Source organism: Trichomycterus rosablanca, chromosome 10 (assembly GCF_030014385.1).
Source record: "Trichomycterus rosablanca isolate fTriRos1 chromosome 10, fTriRos1.hap1, whole genome shotgun sequence".
Classification (NCBI taxonomy): Eukaryota; Metazoa; Chordata; class Actinopteri; order Siluriformes; family Trichomycteridae; genus Trichomycterus; species Trichomycterus rosablanca.
This window is the reverse complement of record NC_085997.1, coordinates 2949143-2976522: the sequence shown is the minus strand read 5'-3', so window position 1 is coordinate 2976522 and position 27380 is coordinate 2949143. Positions and strand designations below refer to the sequence as shown.

Sequence of the window (27380 nt, the reverse complement as noted above, 5' to 3'; positions counted from 1 at the left end):
TGCGTTAAAGTTGATCATGTCCGTAGAGAGATACAGGATGGGTCAGGTGTTGGTTTGTGTCCTGACGGGTGAGTGAAAAATCCACGTTTTAACACTGAGCTGAAACGTAGGAGCTTGTTGAACTTACAGCTGTTTGTTTTCATGGCTTGTGTATCTGTCGTTCTGTAGCTCGTAACTGACAGGTTTTACAGCGGGGTTTAAGCTCTGTAGTCTCTTTTATAAGGACGTCTCTCAGTTTGTCTCGTATGTAAGACAGAGACAGTGTAGAGGAGTTTAGGAAATGCTGTGTGTCACAGTCAGAACTTCCATGCTGAGTTTAGTTACCGACGGTTTGAACACAGCTTCTTGTTCAGCATCCTTTCTTGCTCTGACCTAGATTGCAGTTCTCATTTTCTTACACGTGGGGCTTATTTATTTCCTGTAGATTCTGTGCAGCGTTAACAAAGATTTTTATTCTATCTATCTATCTATCTATCTATCTATCTATCTATCTATCTATCTATCTATCTATCTATCTATCTATCTATCTATCTATCTATCTATCTATCTATCTATCTATCTATCTCTCTAATCCATATCTATGTATCTGTCTGTCTTTCTGACTGTCTATCTATCTATCTGTCTGTCTGTCTGTCTGTCTGTCTTTCTGACTGTCTATCTATCTAATATGTCTGTCTGTCTATCTATTTAATCTGTCTGTCTGTCTGTCTGTCTGTCTGTCTGTCTGTCTGTCTGTCTAATCCATATCTGTCTGTCTGTCTGTCTAATCCATATCTATGTATCTGTCTGTCTATCTAATGTGTCTGTCTGTCTGTCTATCTAACCCATATCAATCTGTCTGTCTGTCTGTCTGTCTGTCTATCTAACCCATATCAATCTGTCTGTCTGTCTGTCTGTCTGTCTGTCTGTCTGTCTATCTATCTATCTATCTGTCTATCCATCTAATCCATATCTATGTATCTGTCTGTCTATCTACATACCCTGTTTGTCTATCTATCTATCTATCTATCTATCTATCTATCTATCTATCTATCTATCTATCTATCTATCTATCTATCTAATCCATATCTGTCTGTCTGTCTGTCTGTCTATCTATCTATCTAATCCATATCTATGTATCTGCCTCTTTGTCTGTCTGTCTATCTATCTACCGTATTTAATCTGTCTGTCTGTCTGTCTGTCTGTCTACACACCCATGCATGCACATGAAAGTGCATGAATAAATTAATCACTTTATTAGGAACACTGGGGCACCTGAGTAATCAATCAAGTAGCTATCTGATCAGTCAGTCGTGTGACAGCAGTGCAGTGCATTACATGGTACAAACGTAAGCTTTAATTAATGCGCACATCAACAATAAGGGGGGTTTACCAAAAAAATATATCAAATAAGATCAAAGGTGACTAATAGGACAACAAACTTTCTTGGTGCCTAACAAAACACGCATCATTGTAAAGGAATCGTGTTTAGTTTAATACACTGAGCACAATAATAAAAATGTACTTTCATACCATGAATCATAAGTCATGTCTTCTCTAACAGGGATCAGTGCTGACAGATATAACATGTACGTCACATATAAATCCTGACAGCTTCTTTCAACCATGTTCGTTCTGTTTTTACAGAACTGCTTGGCTCTACGAAGAAACTGAACGTCAATTTCCAGGATGCGGACGGGTAAGTGGCTTTAGATTCATCTGACAGTGTAAGATGTTCAAGGTTGAAGAGGGCTGGATGTATACTGGATGTGCACACGTATAAATGATGATGATGAAAAGAGCTGCTATATTTACTTTATGTCCATGTTTTTCTGCATATTCTGGAGACTCTCTTAAATATACAACAAAGGCAAATGCTAGCTACAGATTAAAAAGCTGTTATCCAGGTTTAATTGTATGTAATAATAATCTGTTCATATTTATGATGCATAAAATTCCACAGAAAACACAGAGCGCATTATAATAAGGTTGTGCATTTCTGTGATATATGATATAATAATATAATTATAAGGAAACTAAGACTCTGAGAAACTAAGAAACTAAGAGAGGCTGTGTGGAGTTTGAGAACTAATTTGGGATTCCATGAGCCAGGACGTGGCCTCCTGAGAGAGCATCGGTCTAGGAGACGGGAAAAACATTTCATTATTCATCACTCTTGCAAACTCATTGCCAACACATTCATTCTGTTAGCACGGGTCTCTCAGTTACCATGTACAGGCTGGGAGGGATGTAATTAAACATAAACATTTTTGTGCTACATCATAATTACACAGATCAGCCATAACATTAAAACCACCTCCTTGTTTCTACACTCAGTGTCCATTTTATCAGCTCCACTTACCATATAGAAGCACTTTGTAGTTCTACAATTACTGACTGTAGTCCATCTGTTTCTCTACTTTTTTTTAGCCTGCTTTCACCCTGTTCTTTAATGATCAGGACCCCCACAGGACCACCACAGAGCAGGTATTATTCAGGTGGTGGATCATTCTCAGCACTGCAGTGACACTGACATGGTGGTGGTGTGTTAGTGTGTGTTGTGTTGAGTTTTTAAATACCGTGTCCACTCACTGTCCACTCTATTAGACACTCCTACCTAGTTGGTCCACCTTGTAGACGTAAAGTCAGAGACAATCGCTCATCTATTGCTGCTGTTTGAGTCGGTCATCTTCTAGACCTTCATCAGTGGTCACAGGACGCTGCCCATGGGGCACTGTTGGCTGGATATTTTTGGTTGGTGGACTAGTCCAGCAGTGACAGTGAGGTGTTTAAAAATCCCTTATCCACTCATACCAGCACAACACACACTAACACACCACCACCATGTCAGTGTCACTGCAGTGCTGATAATGATCCACCACCTAAATAATACCGGCTCTGTAGTGGTCCTGTTGGGGTCCTGACCATTGAAAAACAGCATGAAAGCAGGTCAAAAGTATGTAGAGAAATAGATGGACTACATTCAGTAATTGTAGAACTACAAAGTGCTTCTATATGGTAGGTGGGGCTGATAAAATGGACAGTGAGTGTAGAAACAAGGAGGTGGTTTTAATGTTGTTCCTGAACAGCTCTGGAATGATCTGGAACATCAGAAGTGGGATTAAGGTTTTGGAGAGGCCAAGGTTCTTTAAAGTTCTCACACAAACCCTATTAAGATACTGTGGCAAATTTAAAAGTTTCGGTGAGGATAGACATGGCAGAGGTGAGTAAATCCCACTGACTCCCACCCCAGCATTCCTTACATACATATCACCCACTAATCATGTCTGATTCAAGACTCACTCATCGTATTAGTTCTGGCTCTGATACCCTCCCCGCGGGTGCCCTTTTCACACTCGGATTGATTTGCTTTGTCTTGAGGTGCCCGGTGTGACCCGAACTTGTCGTAGCTGGTGGTATTATGAAAAGTTCCATTCTGTTCGGAGACGTGATGTATGTGTGCGGGTGCCCACGGTGTCTGGGGTTTTGGGTTTAGATCATGTGCTCTACATGTGGGGGCATGTGGAGGTCCATGAAGAGCAACTGGAGTTAAACACACATACACATATGAACACATACGAACGTGTTTTATCTCTGGTTGCTGATGTAGATCTGTTGACCAGCCCACCCACAAAGACAAATAATCATTCAGAGAAACCAAAGAATTCACTTTTCATCATTTAAGGTAACACGCTCCCCTAAAAAACAGTTTATCTTTCAAAGAAATAGTAGATTTGTTTCTTTGTGGTTGTGGTTGTTTGTGCCTAATGTTTACCTACAGAATCTCAGCACCTACATATACCCCGTCATTACAATCTCTGAGTCAAGAGAATTTAATCTCTTGTGGTTGAGACTATTGTACAAATATTAGTCAGTGTTGAGTCTCTAAAAAGCCTCCAGGGTTTAATTTCACTGGGTACTGACAGGAACTGAGCTGATTCATGCTTGTTCATGTTCAAGGTGATGAACTAGAAATGATCACGAATTAAAAAAAAAAAAACAGGAGCACCAGGATCTGGGATCTGACAAAATTTTTATAGGTCCATAATAATTAACAGTTTGCAGTTAACAGTTTGATTTACAGATTAAGAAATACCACCAGGTGGTGCAGCGGTAACACACGCTACCACGCCCACCAGAGCTGGGATTTCGAACACATCATTTCGAATCCCAGCTCTGCCATCCAGGCAATGCTTGGCTGTTGTTCATATAGGGTGGGAAAGCCGGACTAGGGTTCCTCATAACTGGTGCTGATTGATGGCGTCTGCACAGAGTCGAGAAATAATGTGGTCAGGGTGTGGCTCTCCGTACACAAAGATGATCTGCATATGAACTCGCCTCCTGCAGGTGAAAAGATGCAGTCGGCTACTGCACACGTGTCGGAGGGGGCGGGTGCCAGTCTCGCTCTCCTCAATCAGAAGCGGAGATCAGCATCAGTAGAGAGGAAGTGTAATGCAGTTGGGTATGTGGATACGACTAGATTGGGAAGAAAATTGGGAAAAATGCAAAAAGGTATCAATTATTTTTAACTTACGTTCAACCTACCTGTTGCCTTGGTACAATTTAACAGTATTAGTATCTATCTATCTATCTATCCATCCATCCATCCATCCATCCATCCATCCATCCATCCATCCATCCATCTATCCATCCATCCATCCAATCCCTGTGTGTTTGTTGCTGTTGTAGATTTTCAGCTCTGCACCATGCAGCTCTCACAGGAACCACAGAGCTTCTGTCTCTTCTGTTGGACGCCCAGGCCATGGTCGACATCAAGGACAGCAATGGTGAGCAATGTTTGGCTCAAATTTTACAATCCTAATGTTAATGAATGTAAACAAATGGACGTCTGGTTGGATGTGGAGGTTTGGATTTATTTGGGTAGCCTGAAACAACAGTAACAGTAATCAGCATTAAAATCCTTTTATCTTCTGGTTTTAGAACTACAACCTCCCACTTTTGCCACATTTAGCTATTGCTGATTTAAAATCTTGATCTTAAAAGGCAGCTCGGTCTATTTCTAAGTGTTGTAGTGGTAAATATGTTGCTTAGTGGCTTTGCATTTTGGACAAACTGGTTAATAGACTAGTGATGGTCAGTGTTGCCCCTGATGAACTGGCGACCTCTCCGTGGTGCTTCCTACCTTTCGCCCGGTGAATTGTACCCACCGTGACCCTGCATAGGATAAAGCAGACAAGAAATGAATGAATGATTATCCTGATGTTTTTGTCGTGATTGTAGGTATGCGCCCGCTCCACTACGCAGCCTGGCAGGGGAAGGCTGACTCGGTGCTGTTGCTGCTACGAGCCGGGGCGTCTGTTAATCTAGCATCACATGATGGACAAATCCCGCTTCACCTGGCCGCCCAGTATGGACACTATGAGGTGGTAAGTTTCAGTGGAATTAAAATATATTAATTAGTAAATGGATTCACTGCTAGCACAACATCAGTTTGATAAAACAGCTGGTCGTGTGATTTCATAATAGTTTAAAATACTTTAAGGTGTGTACTATCTATTGTTATAAAAATCACCTGTGATGCTGCTAGGCTACAAATAAAGGTACAGTGTGGACAAATAGAGTCATTAATTTAACAGACTTGTTAAAAGAACGTGTTGTGTCTGTTGTCATGTTGTTTTTAGCCTGTGGTGAAAGAGAAAGCAAAAAAGCCAAAGAAACACTTGAACATCAGACTTGTCCTCACACGCTTGGCCCATGTTACTGATGCCATCACTCAGCTGCTCATTGTTCTAAACCATGCATTTCTGAGCTGGCGTCGCTGTGTAAACCAGGCTAACCAAAACTATACGATATTACGAGTGACTGATCCTGACTGATACTGTAAATCTTGTGCTTCTCAAAACACGTGTAAGAGGACACAGTCCTGAAATAGCTGTTCGCTCTACTGCCACAGGGACGTACTGCCAGACTGAGGAACAGTTTCTTTCCCAAAGCGATAAAGCTCAATAAATCTAATCAGACCTCAGGAACTTCATTCCTACTCACAACAACAACCTCCAGTGACTCACGGGCACTCGGAACATTCCACAGCACACGCCTAGTGCATTTCAAACTGTGTAACTACGACCCCACTGTATTCACGGGAACGTGTGCTTAATTTCCTGGACAGATTTTTAAAGAATTTACATTTTCTTATCTAGCAGATGCTTTTATTCAGTACTGTTGCAGTATACAGTCTAAGCAATTGAGGGTTAAGTGCCTTGCTCAAGGGCCCAACAGTGGCAACCTGGCAGTGGGGCTTGAACCAGCGATCTTTTGATTTCACAAGTCATTAAACAACACTCATAAATTGAATGATCGAATAAATAGAAGCTATGATACACAGCACAGTTCACCATAACGGTTGAATGTAAACCTAGAACATCCAGCGACTCTCAAAGACGAAAATTCTCACCCGCAATTGGTTGTCAGTTTTCCAAACTCAGTCACCCGAGTCTGAAAATGTTTTTAGCTTCTTTACTTAAACATCTTGAACATTTTGACTAAGCGATTGCTAACTGAATTGCCGTAGGATCGCTAGGACGCCTCATAGTGCAAATTAAGCAGTAAACGTGAGGCGCTTGAACGCTACATGAATGAAAAACGTTAAATCGCTAAACACAAAGTTTAAATTTCACAGCAAATTGCATATTACACATTATATCCTTATATGGAAACCAGGAGCCTTCTACTACCTACACATACACGCGTATTTCATGGCTGTCCATACGCACAAACAAAGCATTGCGCTTTGCATACTTTTTCCGCTGGACTACTTTGTATATATCTATTCTATTTTTCCAAGAAGAGCACACAGGATTGCACACTTTTTGTACTTGTACAATGACAATAAACATATTTGTATTAATATTCATATAATTTGGCATACAAAACTCTTTATGATCATAACATCTGTATTTAAGTCGCGATTCCTCTGCCAGCCTGTCATTCTGTTTCTGTTTCTCTTCACAGTCTGAGATGTTGCTGCAGCACCAATCGAATCCGTGTTCTATCAACAAGGCCAAGAAGACGCCACTGGATCTGGCGTGCGAGTTCGGCAGGCTCAAGGTTCGTTAATTTATTGGGATTTTAGGGCGATGTTTTACACTTCGGTTCCATTCATGGCAGGACAGGTAGTTACGGGTTACAAACACCATCATGGTCAATTCTGTGTCTCTAGTTCACCTTACTAAACCATGTATGGAAATATTAATGATAAAATGTGTGTTAATGATGTAAATGGGCTGAGAACTACGAATTGGCAAGGATAAACAGGTTGGTTTTTAAAGCCTGTGTTCCTAATATTCTCTAAAACACTCCAGCTGCCTGGCTTTGGAAAAAAAGCAATAATTTACTCTATTTCATATTTGCTGGTGTTTTAGTAAATGTTATTATTAAAAGTGAATGTAAATTATATTAATAATTGGAATACCCACACAGAGGAACACAGAAACACAACTGCAGATAGATCAAAATCAAACTGTACTCAGATAGAATAGAAATTATTATTTGTCATATATACATAGCTTAGGGTCAACCGGTACCCCTTGAGCCTTGCTCAAGCCAACAGTGGCTGCATTGCAGAGCTGGGATTCGAACTCTCAACCTTTCAGTTTATAGCCTAAAACTCTACCCACTAGGTAGAAACCACTGTCCCAAAAAATAGTAACACAGGCTTGTTATAGCAATTTCTAGCTTCTGACTTAATGGCAGCAGTTTGAAGAAGGTCCTTTCTTGTTTAAGCGTGACTGTGCTGAATGATTTGACAAGTCAGACCCTTGACCACAAGGGATGAACTGGAACGTTGATTGCAAGCCAGGCCTTCTTGCACAACATCAATACCTGATCTTACAAATACTTGTTTGTTTGAAAATAGACACAAAGTTCCACAGACACACTCCAAGATGTAGTCTTTGAAAAGTGGAAGCTTCTAAAGCTCTGTGACGATGCCGTCGAGGATATAAAAAGCTTTCGCTCGGGGATTTTATGAAGAACTGGATGTGCCAGGATGAGCTGTTTTTATTTAATCTGCTGCTCTGTTCGTTGTGGCATTAAATAATGCAAACGCTGAGAGACCGGCTGAGGCGAGGGTGTCTTCATTTCGCACCCCGTCACCGTCTCAGTCGCTGAAAGACTTTGCTCCAGCTGAGACGTGACATAATCCAGACAGGGTGAGGAGTTATACCAGCCTGTGTCGTGGCATCAAGTCATAAATGGCAGTGGGTAGAGTAGCACAAATCCTACCACAAAGGCTTTTATAAAAATAGAAGTGATGATGATGATGAGCGTATTTCATTTATCCTGGTCGGGGTCAGTACCTCTACCGATATTACCCTCCACTGCTGATTGAAGGGAGCGAGACTAACACACGGGGCGTGTGACTCTGACACGTGTGCAGTAGCTGACTTCATCTTTTACCCGCACGAGACGAGTTCATATGTGAATCAGCTTTGTGTACAGAGAGACACACCCTGATCAACGCATTATTCCTCAACTCAGTGCATTAGTTATGAGGTCCCTATCTGGCTCCCACCCTGTATGAACAACAGCCAAACGTTGTTCATGTAGCTGCCCAGCCCAGCAGGATGGCAGAGCTGAGTTTCGAACCGACGAGTGGTGTGCTAGCATGTTTTACCGCTGCGCCACCTGAACGGCCTACTATAAACCGCATTCTAAAACAGAAGGGTGCTCGGGTGGGGCAGCGGTCTGAGACCCTAGCCCACTAGTACTAGACTTAACTCAAACCTACTGACTGGAGTAGATATGGAGCTGGCCTTACACGACTGGCAAAGGTTGCCAGATTGTAAGAAATGTGATTTTTTTTTGCCCTAAAAAGAAAGAAATAAAAAATCTATCACTGGCAATCTGGGTTTGTCAAAAACAAGATGATTTGATTTGCAATAACTAAAATATGAGCCCAAACCCAAACAGTTTTGAGTGTTTTTTATGGTTCTTGTGTGTTTGTGTGTGGATCAGGTGGCGCAGCTGCTGCTGAGCAGTAACATGGTGGTAGCTTTACTGGAGGGAAACGGGAGGGACAACACGCCCCTGCACCTCGCCTCCCGAAACGGCCATAAGGACATCATCAGGTCCTCGTCTACACCTTTCACGGCAGTCATTAAAAAACACTCATACATTGAATGATAGAATAAATAGAAGCTACGATACACAGCACAGCTACCTCAGCAGTTGAATGTAAACCTAGAACATCCAGCGATGGTCTCAGAGATGAAAATACTCGACCGTGTTTTGACCCCCTTTGCGTCCACAGAATTGGTTGCCAGTTTTCCAAACTCAGTCACCCGAGTCGTGTTTTTAGATGCTTAACTTTGTCATTTTGGACATTTTGACTGACCGATTGCTAACTAAATTGCCGTAGGATTGCTAGGATGCTTCATAGTGCAGATTAACCAGTAAACGTGAGGCACGTTAAATCACTAAACACAAACCTTAATGCATATTACACGGAAAATGGTTAGTTAGTGTGTGTGTGTGTGTGTGTGTGTGTGAGAAGAATGTGTGTGTTTCATGACATGCTGCTTTCATGCAGGTGTTACTGTAAGTGCAGCCCTGAGGCGCGTCCTCCTGACGATGGCTGACATGCATGTTTGTGAAGGACGTGAGGTGTGTAGACGTGTGTGTGTGTGTGTGTGTGTGTGTGTGTGTTTGGCTCCTGTCATCAGTCAGCACTGTGTACAGTCTTTCTAAGCTAACTGTTGACATGGTGTAGGAGGCCAGTTCAGGTTTCACTAAGCACTCAGCTGCCGCAGTGGTTTCCACTCCACTGACATGTATGTTGTTGGGACGGTAAGTCGGTACTCACACAGTACACCATGAATACAGGTTCTGTATCTCATTTACTACAACCCCTATTTTCCAAAAATGTTGGGACAGTGGGATAAATGTGAATAAAAGCAGAAAGCAGTGTGTGTGTGTTCCTTGTTCACAATGGTGTTGTATTGTGTGTGTGTGTGTGTGTGTGTGTGTGTGTGTGTGTGTGTTACTGGTTCCCAATGGTGTTGTATTGTGTGTGTGTGTGTGTGTGTGTGTGTGTGTGTGTGTGTGTTACTGGTTCCCAATGGTGTTGTATTGTGTGTGTGTGTGTTACTTGTTCCCAATGGTGTTGTATTGTGTGTGTGTGTGTGTGTGTGTGTTACTGATTCCCAATGGTGTTGTATTGTGTGTGTGTGTGTGTGTGTGTTACTGATTCCCAATGGTGTTGTATTGGTTGTATTGTGTGTGTGTGTGTGTGTGTGTGTGTGTGTTCGTGTTCCTTGTTCCCAATGGTGTTGTATTGTGTGTGTTACTGGTTCCCAATGGGGTTGTATTGGTTGTATTGTGTGTGTGTGTGTGTGTGTGTGTGTGTGTTACTGGTTCCCAGTGGTGTTGTCTTGATTGTATTGTGTGTGTGTGTGTGTGTGTTACTGGCACTTAGTGGTTTTGTACTGGTCGTTGTGTGTGTGTGTGTGTGTGTGTGTGTGTGTGTGTGTGTGTGTTTGTGTGTTACTGGTATTCAGCTGGCTCATGTGTGTGTGTTTGTGTGTGTGTTTTACTGGTACTCAGTGGTTTGTATTGATTGTACTGTGTGTGTGTGTGTTACTGGTACTCAGCTGATTTGTACTGGTTTTTTATGTATGTGTGTGTTTGTTACAGGTACTTAGCTGATTTGTACTGGTTTAGTATGTATGTGTGTGTTTGTTACAGGTACTTAGCTGATTTGTACTGGTTTTTTATGTATGTGTGTGTTTGTTACAGGTACTTAGCTGATTTGTACTGGTTTAGTATGTATGTGTGTGTGTTACTGGTACTCAGTGGTTTTGTATTGATTGTATTGTGTGTGTGTGTGTGTGTGTTCCTGGTAGTCTGCTCTTTCTCTCTGTGTGTGTGTGTTACTGGTACTCAGTGGTTTTGTATTGATTGTATTGTGTGTGTGTGTGTGTGTGTGTTCCTGGTAGTCTGCTCTTTCTCTCTGTGTGTGTGTGTTACTGGTACTCATCTGGTTGCTGTGTGTGTGTGTGTGTGTGTGTGTGTTAGTGGTACATTGTGGTTTTGCATTGATTGTACTGTATGTGTGTGTGTGTGTGTTACTGGTACTCAGCTGTTTTGTACAGGTTGCTTTGCATGTGTGTTACTGGTATTCAGCTGATTGCTCAACTAGTGTGTGTGTGTGTTAGTGGTGCTTAGTGTTTTGCATTGATTGTACTATGTGTGTGTGTGTGTGTGTGTGTGTGTGTTACTGGTACTCAGCTGTTCACTCTGTGTGTGTGTGTGTGTGTTCTGGTATTCAGCTGTTTATCACTTGAAGTGTGGGAGTGGAAGGTATCTGAGTGGGAGCTGACTGTCAGAACCTGTAATGAATTCACTCAGTAATAAACATGAACTAAAGTTACAAAACAAACTGCAGACTCACATCCAGGAGAAAAAAACTCACATAACTACCAGCAGTTAACCTTCATGTAACAACATGAGCGCTTGTTTGATAAGCAGTATGAAGGGATATATTTTGTTTTCCTTTTATCTCTCAGGCTGCTGCTGAAAGCCGGAATCGACATCAACAGAACCACTAAAGCTGGAACGTCGCTCCATGAGGCTGCGCTGTACGGCAAGACTGATGTGGTGAAGCTCCTGCTGGATGTAAGAAGAACTAAACACACATTTTAAACCTTTCTAGCAACATGGCCAAATGTTTGTGGGCCTAATAATTACTGACGGTGAGCCAGGCCAGACTTCACAACTGCTTCTTAGCATAAATGGGTACAAATTCCCATAGATACACTCCATAGGACCTACTAACATTGCCCTAAGTGTGAGTGTGTTTCTGTTTGTGCTGTGATGGATTGGCGACCTGCCCATGGAGTTTCTTGCCCTTTGCCCACTGAAACAGACGCACTGTAACCCTGACCAGAATAAAGCAATGGGAAAACAGACAATGAATAATTATAATGTTTATTTCATTAGTAAACAGTTTATCTTTACTGAAGGTGTCGGCGCTGTTGGTACTGACTGTACAGGCCACAGTTGTTGAGCAGTTGTTCTTATCAGACTGTTTTTTTATACAGGCTGGGATTGATGTGAACATTAGAAACACTTACAACCAAAGTGCACTGGACATCGTAAACCAGTTCACCACCTCTCACGCCAGTAGAGACATCAAACAACTGCTCAGAGGTGAGGGTCTGTCTGTCTGCCTGTCTATCTATCTATCTATCTATCTGTCTATCTATTTACATGTCTCTGTCCATCTTCTTTCGCTTTTGGGCGGCACAATGGCACAAGTGGGTAGCACTGTTGCCTCACAGCAAGAAGGTCCTGGGTTTGATCCCCAGGTGGGGCGGTCTGGGTCCTTTCTGTGTGGAGTTTGCATGTTCTCCCTGTGTCTGCGTGGGTTTACTCCGGGTGCTCCGGTTTCCTCCCACAGTCCAAAGACGTTGAGGTGAATTGGAGATACAAAATTGTCCACGACTGTGTTCGATATAACCTTGTGAACTGATGAACCTTGTGTAATGAGTAACTACCGTTCCTGTCATGAACTTCTTTCACTTTTATTCACTTATTTTCTCTTTTTTAACCTCATTTTATTATTTTATTTTTCTTCTGTTTTTCCAAAAGATCTTCTGACTTGCATTTCTTTTGAAAGATAAGCACACGTTTGTGTTGGTCCCGTTTGTTTCCCGCTCGCTATAAGCTGCAGTGCAGATTCTTTGAAGATAAAAATATCCTTTTCAGAAATGAGGAACGTACTTTTCTTTGGAACTGATTCTGCTGTTATTGTTCTTGCAGCTGAATCTTTACCAGCCGTGTGTGTATTTACCTGGTTAAATTCCCCTCGGCTGAGTGAGAAACACAGCGTGCTGAAGCTCTCGCTTTAATTATGGGTGCAGAGACAAAATAAATAAGAGTTTTTTATCTTTCAGTGCCTGAGGTGGAAAGTATTCGGTTTTAGGATGATCACACTGTTTACAGATGTACTTGACGGCTGTTTTAATGTGAATTATCTCCTGCTCTATGTGTTGGTAGAAGCATTAGGAGCAACGCAGGTAAGAGCACTAAAGGACTACTGGAACCTTCACGACCCTACAGCTCTTAACATACGTGCTGGAGATGTCATCACGGTACGCACAGAATACATACGATTCTATTTAAATCAACCACATAATGTTCTGCACACTGGATCGATTCAGATTATACCTGCCACTGACTAACTGGATGTCATTTAGCTATTATTATTATTATTATATTATTATTAACACGCCTGCAGCTGCTGGTGTTAGTTGTCGTGCATGTAGCGAGTGTGTTTATCGAGTTCTACATGCCGTGGTGTAACGTGCTGCAACAGGTTGGGTTCAGTCACGGTCAGATGGGTGACTTGTTTGACTGGGACGTAACCTTTCGTAGCAACACGCGCGTGCTGGCATGGTTTTTGTTTTTCTTCCTCTGTGGTGTTCTCGTGCCCGCGGGCTTGTTTTTTTTCTGGGCTGTATGAAAATGTGTATCCAGAGGCACTGCAGTGAAAACACAAACCAGCGTGGGTGGGTGTGATTGTAGTCGGCAGGAGGTTTTAACGCTTTAGTTTAGTAGCATGTACAGGTAGAACAAGGATAAAATAATACAGCAGGTAAAGAGCTACAAAGAGAAAGGGGACAAACCGGATGCAGATAATACAAAATCGAGGCACCTCCACACTTCAGGTGTTGGGCCAGGCTGAAAACTGTACTCATCAGAGAGGATAACCATACTCAAACTCAAGTCCTCTATGGTCCTATCCTTTTGGTGTTTGCAAACCTTAGCTTGGCTTTTCTTTATTTTTCATTGATCAAGGTTTTTCTTTTCACAACTTTAGCCCTCCCCCAAGAGTGTGTTTCAAACATTTCCCATTATTTTTTGTCACTTGCTGTCTTCCGGTGGTTGTCGAGTGGAGAGTCGTTTTCGCTGTCTGAAGCACAGACGTTCTCACTTTGTTTAAACTTAATCGTTGTGCGCCGCCCATGGCACGCTAATGGACTTATTTAGCCAGCATGCCTTGCTAATTTAGGACTGGATCAGGGGAGGTTAAGCCTTCATGTAACAACATACTTATACATTGACTGACAGTTAAAACAGAATGACGGAGGGTTTTGTTTTATATATATATATATATAAAGGTGCATTACAGTTCAGGTCAGATTTACATACACTCGTTATATAGATCATTTCTGCAAGTGGGCTTTCTCTGTGACTGTAAGATCGAACCATAAACCTTTTTGTGTTTTATTTTATATAAGTTTAATGTGAGTTTTCTGAAAATATAACACAAGCCTCTGGTAGAAAAATACATGCTGTGTGTACACCTGACCATGCTTGTTGCCTGTGCCATTCCAAAACCACATGAATTATCACGTGCAAGGTTCAATAACTGGGCGGCACGGTGGCTCGGTGGGTAGCACTGTCGCCTCACAGCAAGAAGGTCCTGGGTTCCTTTCTGTGCGAAGTTTGCATGTTCTCCCTGTGTCTGCGTGGGTTTCCTCCGGGAGCTCCGGTTTGGAGACACTGAATTGCCCCGTAGGTAAATGGGTGAGTGTGTGTATGTGTGTCTGCCCTGCGATGGACTGGCGCCCCTTCCAGGGTGTTGCTGTGTGCCCCCGCGACCCTAGTTGGATAAGCGGATAAGAAAGTGAGTGAGTGAGTGAGAGGTTCCATAACCTTGCCACCATGCCGCCCAGTAACGTCTGATTCACCAGCAGACATCATACAGAGTCATTCAACCCTTTCATGCATATTATTTGAGTTTTGGCTTGGTTGAGCGATGTGCAGCCCTGATCTTTCTGTGTTTTAGGTGTTAGAGCAGCACATAGACGGACGATGGAAGGGACACATCCACGACAACCAGAAAGGCATCGACCGTGTGGGATACTTCCCTCCGTCCATCGTAGAGGTCATAAGCCGGAGATCACGTAAGCAGAATTTTCAGCATGTTTCTTTTATTGTTTTAATGTTTTATAAAACAGTCTCAATAAAAGCAACCCCAAAAATATACTGTATAACACAGGACACAATTAAAGTATAAATTAACTCAATAGACACAAATACCCACAGACACACTCCAAAATCTATTGTTTGGTACAGGATGTACAACAAGCTCATGGTCTGGTGTTTACATGCTTTGTGCCACATGGTGTTTGTTCCGTGTGGGATCTGATTGATGACGGACACGTTCACCAGCTGACTGTATATAAATACACACACACACACACACACTCTAAAACTCGTAACCAGGGTATAACAGGGTCTGTCAGATCAGCAGTAAAGCCCCGCGCCTTCATATAAGTGTTGGCGGCTCTGAGCCGGAAGAGGATGAGAGGAAATTTCGAGCCGAAATTAGGAGCCGTTGACGTTCAGTGTGTGCGTGTGCGTGTGTGTGTGTGTGTGTGTGTGTGTGTGTGTGTGTGATGTGGAGGGGCAGTATCAGCACTCTGTCATTGTGTGACCTGGTAAGCATCTTTTTCCTGCTGAACTGTGTATCTGTCCATCTTCCTCTTCCTCATCTGTTCCTACAAGGAGCTGAAATACGTGACAGTGCTGCTTGTCGGACGTTATGACCTTCTGTAACCTTTTACTCCTGATCTTGGTTGTGGTGGGTCCAGAGCCTAGTCAGAGACGCTGGATGTGAGGCGGAAATGCATTCTGGACAGTGCCAAGCTATCTTAAGACAAAATGCACCTACCTATTTTCTCACTCCTTTATACCTGTTTTTTAAATCCACCGCCCCCAAATTTTGCATGCAGTTTAGTCCTATCCAATTACCGGATCGCATTTGGCTTCCTCTACCGCTGCTGACTTTCACTCCTGACCGCGGAGGGCCGTGACTTACACACACCCCCTCCGACACGTGTGCAGTAGCCCACCACTTCTTTTTACCATTTGCATAAAGTTAAACCTTCCTTAACATTATTATAATTATGAAATTAGCAGCACTCGTTTAACAGGAATGACGCCCGGCCGCTTTCACACTGCTTTTCTGACAGTGTGAATTCCAGCCGTGCTTGAAACCCTCCATTTGTGTCACTTTGCGAAGTGGGTGTGGTCAGACGGAGACTTTAGTTCTAAATGATCTCCAGGTATGGTTCAGTTGGCAATTAGCCGTTACCTTCGACTGCATATCAGCTATGTGTACCTGACGTGATGTGGAAGTCATTCTGGTTTTGCCGGCTCCCAAAATGAGATTTAACACCCCGAAGTTAATGTGAGGAGGTAAATAAGGCCCCCACCTGTACACAGAGTTTTATACACTGGAGGTTTGATGCTGTTATCAAGCTTAGCAGATTATTGACGTCACCAACTACATGCTTGCACACACACAATCACCTGCTAAAGAACCATTCATTCATTAATTAATTTATTAATTCATTCATTCATTCATTCATTTATTCATTTATTTATTTATTCACTCATTCATTCATTGTCTGACTTACCATTGCTTCATCCTGGTCAGGGTTGCAGTGGGTCCGATTCATTGGGCGGAAGGCAGAAAACATCTTGGATAGGTCGCCAGTCCATCACAGGACACACACAAACACACACACACACAGTTTTAAGTTAAGCAGTTTTAGTAGCTCCAATTAGCCTGACTGCACGTCTTTGGACTTGTGGGAGGAAACCGGAGCACCCAGAGGAAACCCTTATGGACATGTGTGAGCCGTCAGTGCTCTCCACTCCGCCCTAAAAGAACCAGCATTTTATTTAAACATACTTTGATGTCATGTTTTAATGTCATGTCTGTAGGGAGCATGCTTTGTCGCCAGGCCTCGCTGCCCATCCATCGTCATCGCACCCTTTCCAGAGCTCCTCCACCCTGCAGTCCCCGTCCCTCCCCCCACACCGACGATTCATACACCCTGTATTCACCCTCTCATCCCAGTCTACAGCGCCAAAATGGTCTGGACCAGAGTGCAGGTACCGGGGGTTATTCTGTTTTAAATATAAAAGTATTAAAAATTTATTGTTCATTTTATTTGTGTCAGATTATCACTCAGAATTAAGACACCTCAGTAGGAGCATTTTAAGGCATCTAGGTATTTAGACACGCCCTCTTCTCGGGAGTGTAGGATGACGTCAAATGCATCTATGTAGAGAGATCACTAGGTTTACACACAGACCCCATAGTGTCTCCTGAGACCAGCTGGTGTCCACTGGACTTACCCACAAGGCCACTTTTCAGTCTTAAAGTGTGTGTGTTTAGTAGGTTCACCTCCCAACAGACCCGGGGACTTGTTTTCTTCACCAAGCCCGAAAGAGCAACAGGACATTTGGGTCCTCAGGAACTCTTTCAGTGGTAAGAATTACCCATCCCCAGTTACCTGTTAGCTAATGTGTGTCCACTGTCACTCTCTGCTGGTCCTGTGACTACTAACCAGGGTTGGTTATCTTGATAACACATCCTTGGCATCAAACTAAACTGGTTTCTTCATTTTTGTTTTCACCACCCAGGTCTTACCAGACTTACCAGTGTCCCCTTCACCTGTTTTACAGCATTGTTTCGTCCAAATGATCTACAGTTGATGGCTAATATTTTCTTTACATTCCTCTCTGAATGTTCTTTTCAGGAGACAGGAACAGTGTTGGCAGTGCAGACAGTGTCAGAAGCAGTCGCAGTGCCGGCAGTGGACAAAGCACCGAGGGCAACTTTACCCACAATGCACAGCATCACCCCAGTGCTACTGCACAGGACTTTAGCAAGGTGTCACCTTAATCTTCTTCTCAGTTTTACCATCGGTCTGGGTTTGAACATGTCCATTGCACGTCCATCAGTCACTCATCACACATCCCCACTTATCTACCTCACCAAGACGCAACTGGCATGTCTTGGAGGGGTAAGTGTAGGCCAAAGTATTTGGTATTTGGTGGCAACCCAAATGGCGGCAAGAATTGAACCTTGGTCCCCAAGACCCAGGTGCTGTGTGATACACCAGTTTGTTCTGACTGTATAAACATGACCCTTGGGAACCTAGGTTCGAACCTTTGCTGCAGGTACAGTGTCCTAACACCTTCCAAAAACATGCAGAAGGTGGACTGGTGGGTTTATTCTGGATTGATTAACCTACTCTGTATAGATAATTAGGATTTTGGGTCTCTAACTGTACACCTGCACGCTGTACCAACTGGGTAGTTGACAGACTCCACCACCACTCGCCTGGAAACGAGACCGGATGGGGGTCACCTCAACAGCGATTGACTGAATATTAAAAAGGACGATCCCGGGAAAACCGAGACAGTTTAAGAGGTGAAAAATATTGAGAATATAGCGTTATCCTCTTATCCCCTTAAGTTCCCTCTAAAATAATGAAACTGCCACCTATCAAGGGAACAAACCCTGTACTGATCGTTTGTGGTCCATGTTGTTGAATTGTTCGTGATCCTTGTTGTGTTGTGTGTAGGTGTCGCCCTCTTGTGGTGAAGTGGTGGAAGCGCACAGCCGGACTGTAGAAGCCATCAAGTCTGAGTCTGCAGGTACTTTACTGTAATTTAGTTCTATACTGTGGTCATTTATAAGAGTTTAATAATAATGTTAGTCAGTGATATAAAATAAATTATGACTTTTGATTTATGCATTTTTCTCATGTGATCTTTTGTTTTGTTGGTATATTGTAGAGAGCTACAAACAGCCTGAAACAATTCCCTGTCTGTGCAGACATACCTGGCGAATAAAGCTGATTCCGATTCTCATTCATTTGTGCGTTTGTGTGATTCCTACAGGTCTCAGGCAGGTTCAAGCCGGTGAACAGAGGTTCAGGCGTCATGGTGTCCGACCAGACCAGTTGCTAGAGGGCAAGGTGTGTGTGTTACCAGTGATACCTCTGTGTTCAGTACAAATCAAACATAATTAAAGGTCTATTTTAATAAACACAGTATAAAACACCCTTCATATTCAGTGATTAAATCCAGTTTAGTGTGTATAACTACTTTAAATCGATTTTTATGTATGAATATAAGGGCCAAAAAAAAACAACACGGTTGAATACTTGTTGTTGTATGGCTGAAGTATCAAAACACGAATTGTTGTGCTTTAGGATGCAGAGGCGATTTTCCAGTGGCTAAGTGAGTTTCATCTGGAGCAGTACACGGCAAACTTCCTCACCGCTGGTTACGACGTACCTACCATAAGCAGAATGACTCCTGAGGTGAATGTTCCTACCCGTCATAAACGTTAATACACTAAACATTAAACATTCTTAATCAAGCTTAACGTGAAGCTTGGAGCAACATACACAATACGCCCACAATTGTGGACACCCCTCCTGATAAATGAGTTCAGGTGTATACAATTAATTAAATATAAGAATTTAACCTTCAGGTGACGCAGCGGTAAAACCCGCTAGCACACCAGAGCTGACATCTCGAACTCGTTGATTTGAATCTCAGCTCTGCTACCGGCAGGCTGGGCGCCTACACGAACAATGATTGGCTCGTTGTTCCTGGAGGGGTCCTGCAGCTGTATTTTTTCCTATGCCTAAAATATGAGTGTGTAAATCCCACCAAGCTCACCACTGTGTTCCAAACTCCACGAGAGAATTGTCAATCAGTTCAAAAAGAACGTTACTCAATGTAAGATTGCACATTATTCAGATCTTTCACCATCTACATTATATAATATTATGAAAAGATTCAGGGAATCTGGAGAGTCTATCTAGGGTAAGAACCAAAACCATTACTGAATGTGCATGACCTTCGAGCCCTCAGATGATACTGTGTGAAAAACTGTCGTGCTTCTGCTATAAATACAGCCACGTGGGCCTGGAAGCACTTCAGAAAACAGTTGTTACTTAACACGGCCCACCTCTGCATCAGGAACGCAATCTAAAACTCTGTTAAACGAATAGAAACCTGTATATAAAGTTCTATACAGAAATACCACCGAGTTCTCTAAATCAGTGCTCATCTCAGATGGACTCAAAGACCTGCTGTGGTCAGACGAGTCCACGGTTTTGTTCTCAGTGACAAAAAATCTGGACTGTTATCGACCATAACGATTCCTTAAATATTCCCTCATGCTTTATTCATGTTCATGTTGCCATGCCAGGACCTCACGGCCATCGGTGTGACCAAGCCAGGCCATCGCAAGAAGATCTCCATGGAAATCAGCAAACTGAACATCCCTGAGTGGCTGCCAGACTACATTCCTGTAAGACTTTTAAACTTAGTGGCTTTTCAAAGCCTCATCACATTTTATTGGAAATGTATTGGATCTTTGTTCTTGGTCTGTGTGTGCATGGATCAGCCTGATGTCGGCGAATGGCTCGGTGCTATCGGCCTCTCCCAGTACCAAAAGGTGCTCGCGGGGAACGGGTACGACTCTGTTAGTATTGTACGAGACATCACTTGGGAGGATCTGCAGGAAATTGGAATCAACAAGCTGGGTAAGAGGATTTTATACGTTCAGCTTCAACAAGAACGACTTCTGTTTTGTTAACTTATTATTGTATTAAATTAAGCTTGTTGTTTAAATGTCCAACAGGGCACCAGAGAAAGATGATGCTTGCAGTTAAGAAGCTCTGTGATGTTTATAAGGCTGTTAGGAACCAGGCCGAGGGGAATGGAACACTGCATCGAAAGAGACAGCCTCCCACCCTGGAGCTTGTGACTATCGAGACACCGAACAGCACCGATTGCCCTTCGTCTCCCCTCTCACCCAAAATGCTGACCTTTCAAGACAGCGAGCTGAGCGCCGACCTGCAGAACGCCATGACGCAAAGCGCTTACGCCAGCTCCCAGGAAGGCTTTGGCGCTGTCATGACCCGGACAACCAGGTCTCAAAGTCAGGAGAGCATCAGCAAACGTTCCCGGGGCACCGGGCGCTCACAGGGCGCACACAGTCGTTCCAACGAAAGCCTGGGCAGCGTGGACAGCGGGCCATTCAAGGACAACTGCAAAGCCAATTCTGAGCAAAAGAGGTCGCCACTCGTGCCGGCCAAGAGCGCCCCACCGCTGCCTCTGAAGCAGAGGCATCAATCAGTCGGCAGCCCACCGAAAACACCAAGTAGGATTGCTCGATTTGCCTACACTGCTGTCCAGTCCAGTCCTGGATTCAGTCCCACAGTATCTGATGGTTCGTCCATTAATAAAGGTTTGATTTTATGCTTAATATAACCTGAATATTAGTATTTTGCTGCTAACGTACAGAGATAAGCAACGTCTATCATTAAGGTGTTGTTATCAGATCAGAAACAACAGTTAGCGCAGAATGGAGGTTCCAAAGTCCAACACCTAATGTATTGTGATGAGCAGTATAAAGAAAGACCCACAGTTCCGTACCTGGATCTTTTTCAGATACACTGCTGTAAGAAGCCACAATCCTTGCTTTCATTTATCATCTCACCTTATTTCTCCACAGGTTTCAGCTACCTCCAGAACAATTCGCATCAGGCTTGCACTGTCCAGACTGGATCCAGCGTCGACAATCACAATCCAAAGAAGCGGACCCAGAGCCTGTCACGCTACGCCGTCTCTTACGGAGACGGAGAGGATGACGGGGCACCAGTGCCGCCAGCTAACGTGCCTGCGTTCGCCACCCTCACACGCAAGCCTGGACGGAGCCAGACGTGCACCGGTCGCAGTGGCGGGCAGGTGGGTCGGGCTCATTCGTTTGCCGTACGCGCCAAGAGGAAAGGACCGCCCCCGGTTCCTCCCAAGAGGATGAGCTCTGCACAGAAGGCCGTAGATGACGGTGGGGTGGAGACGAAGAGTGCCGGGAGCGTTCGAAGCATTGCAGCCAGGCTGGAGGAGAGCGGAGGAAGCCCCACCAAGACCCCCAGCAGCAATCCAACTCAAGCTGCCTCACTTGCCATCACATCTAGAACTATTAACAGACCAGTAAAATCCACTACTGACGTCTCGCCACATAAAACAGCACAAGTAGAACCCAGTCATATTAAACTTGAAGGTCGAGAAACGAAGCTTCAAGCAAACCATGCAAGTTTGTCCGAGGGCATTTCGTTTGCCGAGGAAGGTAAAGGAACCATAAAGCAAAGACCGAGAATAGAAGTGGCTACAACTGACACCGATGGCACATTCGAGGCAGCCAGACCTGCAAAGCTGCCCAAATCATCCTTAAAGTTACCAGAGTTCAACCTGCAAGAGTCGGACACTGTAAAGAGGCGATACAAACCCAAAGAGACAGAGCTGCCGACCACACCACAAGAAAGGGTGAGATCTCCACCGGGTGAGATGAAATCACCGTGCCTGCTAAATAGTAAACCAACAGGAAATCAACTCAGACAAAATTCACACCCCAAACCAGCCTCTCCACAGAAACCCACCACACCCTGTAAGCCTATATGTCAATCTGCTGCAGCGTCTCTGGGTAAGGCAGCTTCAAAACATCAGAACGTTTGTATTACCAAACAAAACAAAACCAACAATCATTATACATTATGTATTTTCTATTATTAGATGGGTCTGCTGGGAAGACCACCAGGATGGGGCAAGACGTCGCCTTTACAGTCTCCTCTACGTTTGTGAGAGCGCCCAGTACAACCATCATCAGACCAGTGGGCCACAAAAGCCCAGAACTCCAGGAGTCAAGACAAAGCTCAGATCAACCCATCCCTAAACGAATAGAGCTAGATGGGTCTGCTGGGAAGACCACCAGGATGGGGCAAGACGTCGCCTTTACAGTCTCCTCTACGTTTGTGAGAGCACCCAGTACAACCATCATCAGACCAGTGGGCCACAAAAGCCCAGAACTCCAGGAGTCAAGACAAGGCTCGGATCAAGCCGTCCAGAAGCGAATAGAGCGGACCAGCACTTCTCTGGAGGCGGCACTGATGGTGGTGGAAAGAAAGCTAGCGCAGGACGATCAGAGCGACAGGTAAAGGACATGTAATGCATGTACACCGATAAGGCACTGCACTCTGACTTTACATCTACAAGGTGGACCAACTAGGTAGGAGTGTCTAATAGAGTGGACAGTGAGTGGACACGGTATTTAAAAACTCCACCACACACTAACACACCACCACCATGTCAGTGTCACTGCAGTGCTGAGAATGATCCACCACCTAAATAATACCTGCTCTGTAGTGGTCCTGTGGGGGTCCTGACCATTGAAGAACATGGTGAAAAAAGCATGCAGAGAAACAGGTAGACTACAGTCAGTAATTGTAGAACTACAAAGAGCTCCTATATGGTAAGTGGAGCAGTGAGTGTAGAAACAAGGAGGTGGTTTTAATGTTATGGCTGATCTGTGTACCTTCAGATGATGAGAAAAGGCAAAAGTGGGGAAGATCTAAAATAAAGAAGGTAAACAGAAAGACTGGGAACAGAACGCTTAATATCAATACAGACAAGAACAACGTATTAAAAGTGTGAGGGTGGACATTAGTAGCATTCCTTTAAACATAAACAAAACAACATACGGACTGTTTCAGCTCGACATTCTATTCCAACAGCAGCATTAACTCTGTTAGTCATTATGGGAAAACGAAGTTGCTTCTTAACTCCAACATCTCTTAATTATGTCTCGTGTAAACTACAAACCTTACAGTCCATTTGCAGTGGGCCACACATTCTGGCTAAAATGGGCTTTAATGATACTACAAATAAATACATAAAAATGTGCTTTTCACACACCAGTTCCTGAGGTACTGGATTGGATTTTGGCCTCTGTGAGGAGGTCGATTGCTGATCTATATCAACCCTTGGCATAAGTAAATGAGTAAATTGGGTGAGTGTGTGATGCCATGCAAAGGATGGGTATCTTTCCAAATGACACCAGACTCACTGCGACCTTGACCAGGATACAATAAGTGTTAGTGTTTTTCAGGCAAATCTGCCAAATGTAGCTCAGTCCATCAGACTGGCAGATGATGCAACGTGATTCCTGACTCCTGATGATGTGGTTCCATTGCTCCAGAGTCCACTGTTAGTGTGCTTTACACCTGTTCAGTTTGTATGAGACCACTTTTTAGTGTAACCCAGTGTGTGTGTGTGTGTTGCCTTACACTCAGTGACAAAAAAATTCAGCATGGTAAAGACAACAGTGTGACCGCTGAACATGTAATCTCCACACGTCTGGACTCCAGTGAGGGTCATTCCAAAACCACTCCGTATCGTCAGTGTATATTCGCCCACATGTCACCATAGACCTAAACACACACACACACACACACACACACACACACACACACGTTTGAGCAAGAACAAATGGATTCTTGCTGAGATTTTGTTTATGCCTTTTATGTTTTTGTTGCAGCGGCACTTACACAGGGAAGTCGGCGGGTAACATCCTGGATGACATCGGGAACATGTTCGACGATCTTGCCGACCAGCTGGATGCCATGCTGGATTGATTGGAAGGTATTTTGGCTGTTGGAAAACCCACTGTGGATTCTGCACTGGTTGGGTCTAACTGGAAGTCTGGTTATATCTAAATGGGCATGAATTCACTGGACGTCAATGAGACGTGAGGTTATAGACGGCAGTCTGGTTTAAGGTGCAATATCTACCTGTGGAACTGCAACCTGGTGGAGTGTTATTAAGGATCATGTAATGAGTTATGAATTCTGACAAGGCTTCTGTCAGACTCTTTGGTTAATGACGTGGGTTCACCACTCTTGACAGATTTTATAGCACTTATTTGAAATCTACATCATCCAAGCTCTTTAAGGATACACTTCAATTTTCTGTTGTACATCCACTGGACATGGGAGGAGAGGACTTCTAATTTGTCATTTTTATTATTTTTTACCTCACAGCAGACATACATGCTAAAACTGTCCTTGTCGGTACTTAAATGTGTTCGGTATTACGGTAGTATTACATTTTGGAGAAAATAATATCTTCGTCCACTCAAAACGTTGACCAAACCTTTGAAAGAATGTACTAAGATGTTACATAGAGGGACTACCAGAACATCTACAATGCACCTTGATTTAGATTTCAAAAGTCTTTGGTTACTGTACTGGAGCTATGGAAGCCCATTCTTTTTATACTGAATTGCCCTGTAGTGACCCTTTCCTTTTAGATGGACAAATGAACTCAAATCATGCCAGCAATATGCAAACAGCACAACAGCTATCAGACACCCACACTGTAACGGTCAGGCATTCAGACCTGTTCTTTTCTTTTGGTTATGCAACCATATTCTTGCATTCTTGCATATTGACATGCACATACTGTTTAGGTATTAGACAACATAGACTCTCGCCCACTGGTCCACAGAGTGTCGGAGATGTTTTTCTTCTACCATCTTGATCACGGTCAAAATCATGAATGGGTTTTTATCCATGCCAGGGAACATGGTTGTTTTTTTTTACTTGTGCAACTATCATATGATACAGCAGAGTTTTTTTTAAATAATAATTGAATAAGCGAATTTTAACAGGCACATGAACACGAAAAGAACTTGTACACAAATGCGCCCTTGTGGAGGCTTTACATTACATCTTGTAAACCACAGTGGGACCAGGTTGCCACCATTTTTATTAATTAGTATATTTCATTTTGTGTTTGTTTTGATGCATTGTTTGTGCTGCCTGGGTCATGGTAAAAATCATGGACAAAATGACAGGCCGTCTGTCTGAAAGTATCTGCTCTACATCAGCGTCTCCCAACCTTTTTTACACCACGGACCAGTTTCATATAAGATATATAAGATATAATAAGATGTAAAATTAGCTGTTTTCGCTGCAACGAGACGTACTCCCACTAGGGGTGACAATAAGACAATAACCCCCGAAATAGAAGCAGTGAAAACTACTTTTCTAGCGATCTCGAATTCTTCATTCTTTCTGTGTGGCCCACGGTTGGAGACCACTGCTCTACATGTTTACTTTACTCATTTATTTACTTATTACCATTAAATTTGCTCTTACACATGCTCTTATTCATTTAAATGAAATCCATTACAATGAAAATGTGTGCATTTTTATTTAATGATAGATTTAAACAGGCTAAACCAAATTAAGGAAGCACTACTTCATCGAGAGACTCTGTTAAGTGATCTAACCGTGTTTTACCTTTGTGTTATTGTTTATTGTGGCTAAGCTAGCAGCAAACTGACAGTTTTCAAGCGAGGTCAAATACCAAACTCCAAATGTATAAAACTCTGTATATACACATGATTTAATAATATGTAAATAAAATCAGGAATGTTGAACTGCATTTTTTGTTCTGATCCAGAATTTATTTTAGACCTTGAGGTTTCCTGAAGCTAAATGCTAAACTGGAGCTAAATTCTTAGCAGCAGGAATTATTAGTGGAATTATAAGCGGTCTCATTCCCAACTAAACTGTTAGATTATGTTTTATATTAATGTTTGGAGTATTTTATACCGTATTAGTGTTAGTTAGTGTTGTTAGTGTTGATTAGCACTTTCTTTAGCACATGAACATGAACATAAGGACCAAACTAATCTGAAACTGACCGTGTAGGACCAGTAAACAGTAAATACTGTTATATATACATATATAACATATATATTACATACTGTATACAGTGCTGTGAAGAAGTTATTGTTCAATTGTTCAATTACTTCATTATTGACTTTTATTAAAACACAGAACACAAAGAAAACAACAACATGTGTAAAACCAAATGTAATGTATTTAGGGAACAGTTGGTCCTGGGTTTGATTCCCAACTTAAGCAATCTGGGTCCTTCCTGTGTGGAATTTGCATGTTCTCCTCGTGTCTGCGTGCTTTTTTTTTAAGTTACCTAAGAGCAGCTTTGCATTAGATTTTGAATAGCAGTTTGGTCTGTACCGCCCTCTTGTGTACAATACAGCTTATTGCAGCTTTTACTCAGATAATCAAATGTCCAGCATTTACTCACTTATTCACTTTCTTAACTGCTTACCCAGTTAGGGTCGCAGGGGGTGCTGGAGCCTATCCCAGCTTTTCAATGGGCGCAAGGCACACGGTAACACTCTGGACGGGGCGCCAGTCCATCGCAGTGCAGACACACATACACGCACACACACACACACCCATTTACCTAGAGGGCAATTCAGTGTCTCCAATTAACCTGACTGCATGTTTTTGGGCTGTGGGAGGAAACTTACGCAGACACAGGGAGAACATGCAAACTCCACACAGAAAGGACCCGGACCCCCACGCCTGGGGATCGAACCCAGGACCTTCTTTCTGTGAGGCGACAGTGCTACCCACCGAGCCACCCTGTACCACATTTAGCAAACGCTTTTATACAAACCTGCTTACAATTGTGACCAAATACAATACAAGAAATGAGGGGTGACCAGTGATCTGTCAGGTCAGTAGTCCACTACCTTCACCAGTGAGTTCTGGATACCCTCACATATTTAAAGCTGGGGTCAGAGCATAGGTTCACCCATCATAAAGCACCCCTGAAGCTGAGATATATAAGGGCCTTGTTTAAGAGCTGGGATTCAAACCTTCAACCCAGAATCCAAA

The 27380-nt window shown here is 43.1% G+C and overlaps 1 protein-coding gene across 3 annotated transcripts; it reads left to right on the top strand.

Annotated features, from left to right (window-relative positions):
- The first annotated feature begins 31 nt into the window (after window positions 1–31).
- LOC134321164 (caskin-2-like) lies at window positions 32–26112 on the top strand. 3 transcript variants are annotated; one of them, XM_063002754.1, is made up of 22 exons: window positions 32–68; window positions 1627–1678; window positions 4669–4766; window positions 5221–5366; window positions 6952–7047; window positions 8956–9068; window positions 11505–11613; window positions 12039–12147; window positions 12997–13091; window positions 14792–14909; window positions 16738–16908; window positions 17198–17287; window positions 17559–17692; window positions 18390–18462; window positions 18709–18785; window positions 19023–19133; window positions 20033–20134; window positions 20231–20369; window positions 20468–21058; window positions 21344–22312; window positions 22402–22819; window positions 24203–26112. In XM_063002754.1, exons 1-22 carry the CDS (start codon window positions 38–40, stop codon window positions 24297–24299), a joined length of 3939 nt encoding a protein of 1312 aa, XP_062858824.1. In that variant the 5' UTR covers window positions 32–37; the 3' UTR covers window positions 24300–26112. The 3 variants fall into 3 exon arrangements, with proteins under 3 accessions (XP_062858824.1, XP_062858823.1, XP_062858825.1); XM_063002753.1 differs by having other exon boundaries at window positions 20468–21076; XM_063002755.1 differs by lacking the exon at window positions 17198–17287 and having other exon boundaries at window positions 20468–21076.
- The last annotated feature ends 1268 nt before the right edge of the window (window positions 26113–27380 follow it).

Excerpts from the sequence above, each read along its gene's own strand:
- LOC134321164 (XM_063002753.1), top strand. The coding sequence starts at position 38 with ATGGGTCAGGTGTTGGTTTGTGTCCTGACGG. Across the intron at positions 69-1,626 it reads GTTGGTTTGTGTCCTGACGG|AACTGCTTGGCTCTACGAAG; the intron begins GTGAGTGAAAAA and ends CTGTTTTTACAG. Across the intron at positions 22,820-24,202 it reads CAGGACGATCAGAGCGACAG|CGGCACTTACACAGGGAAGT; the intron begins GTAAAGGACATG and ends TTTTTGTTGCAG.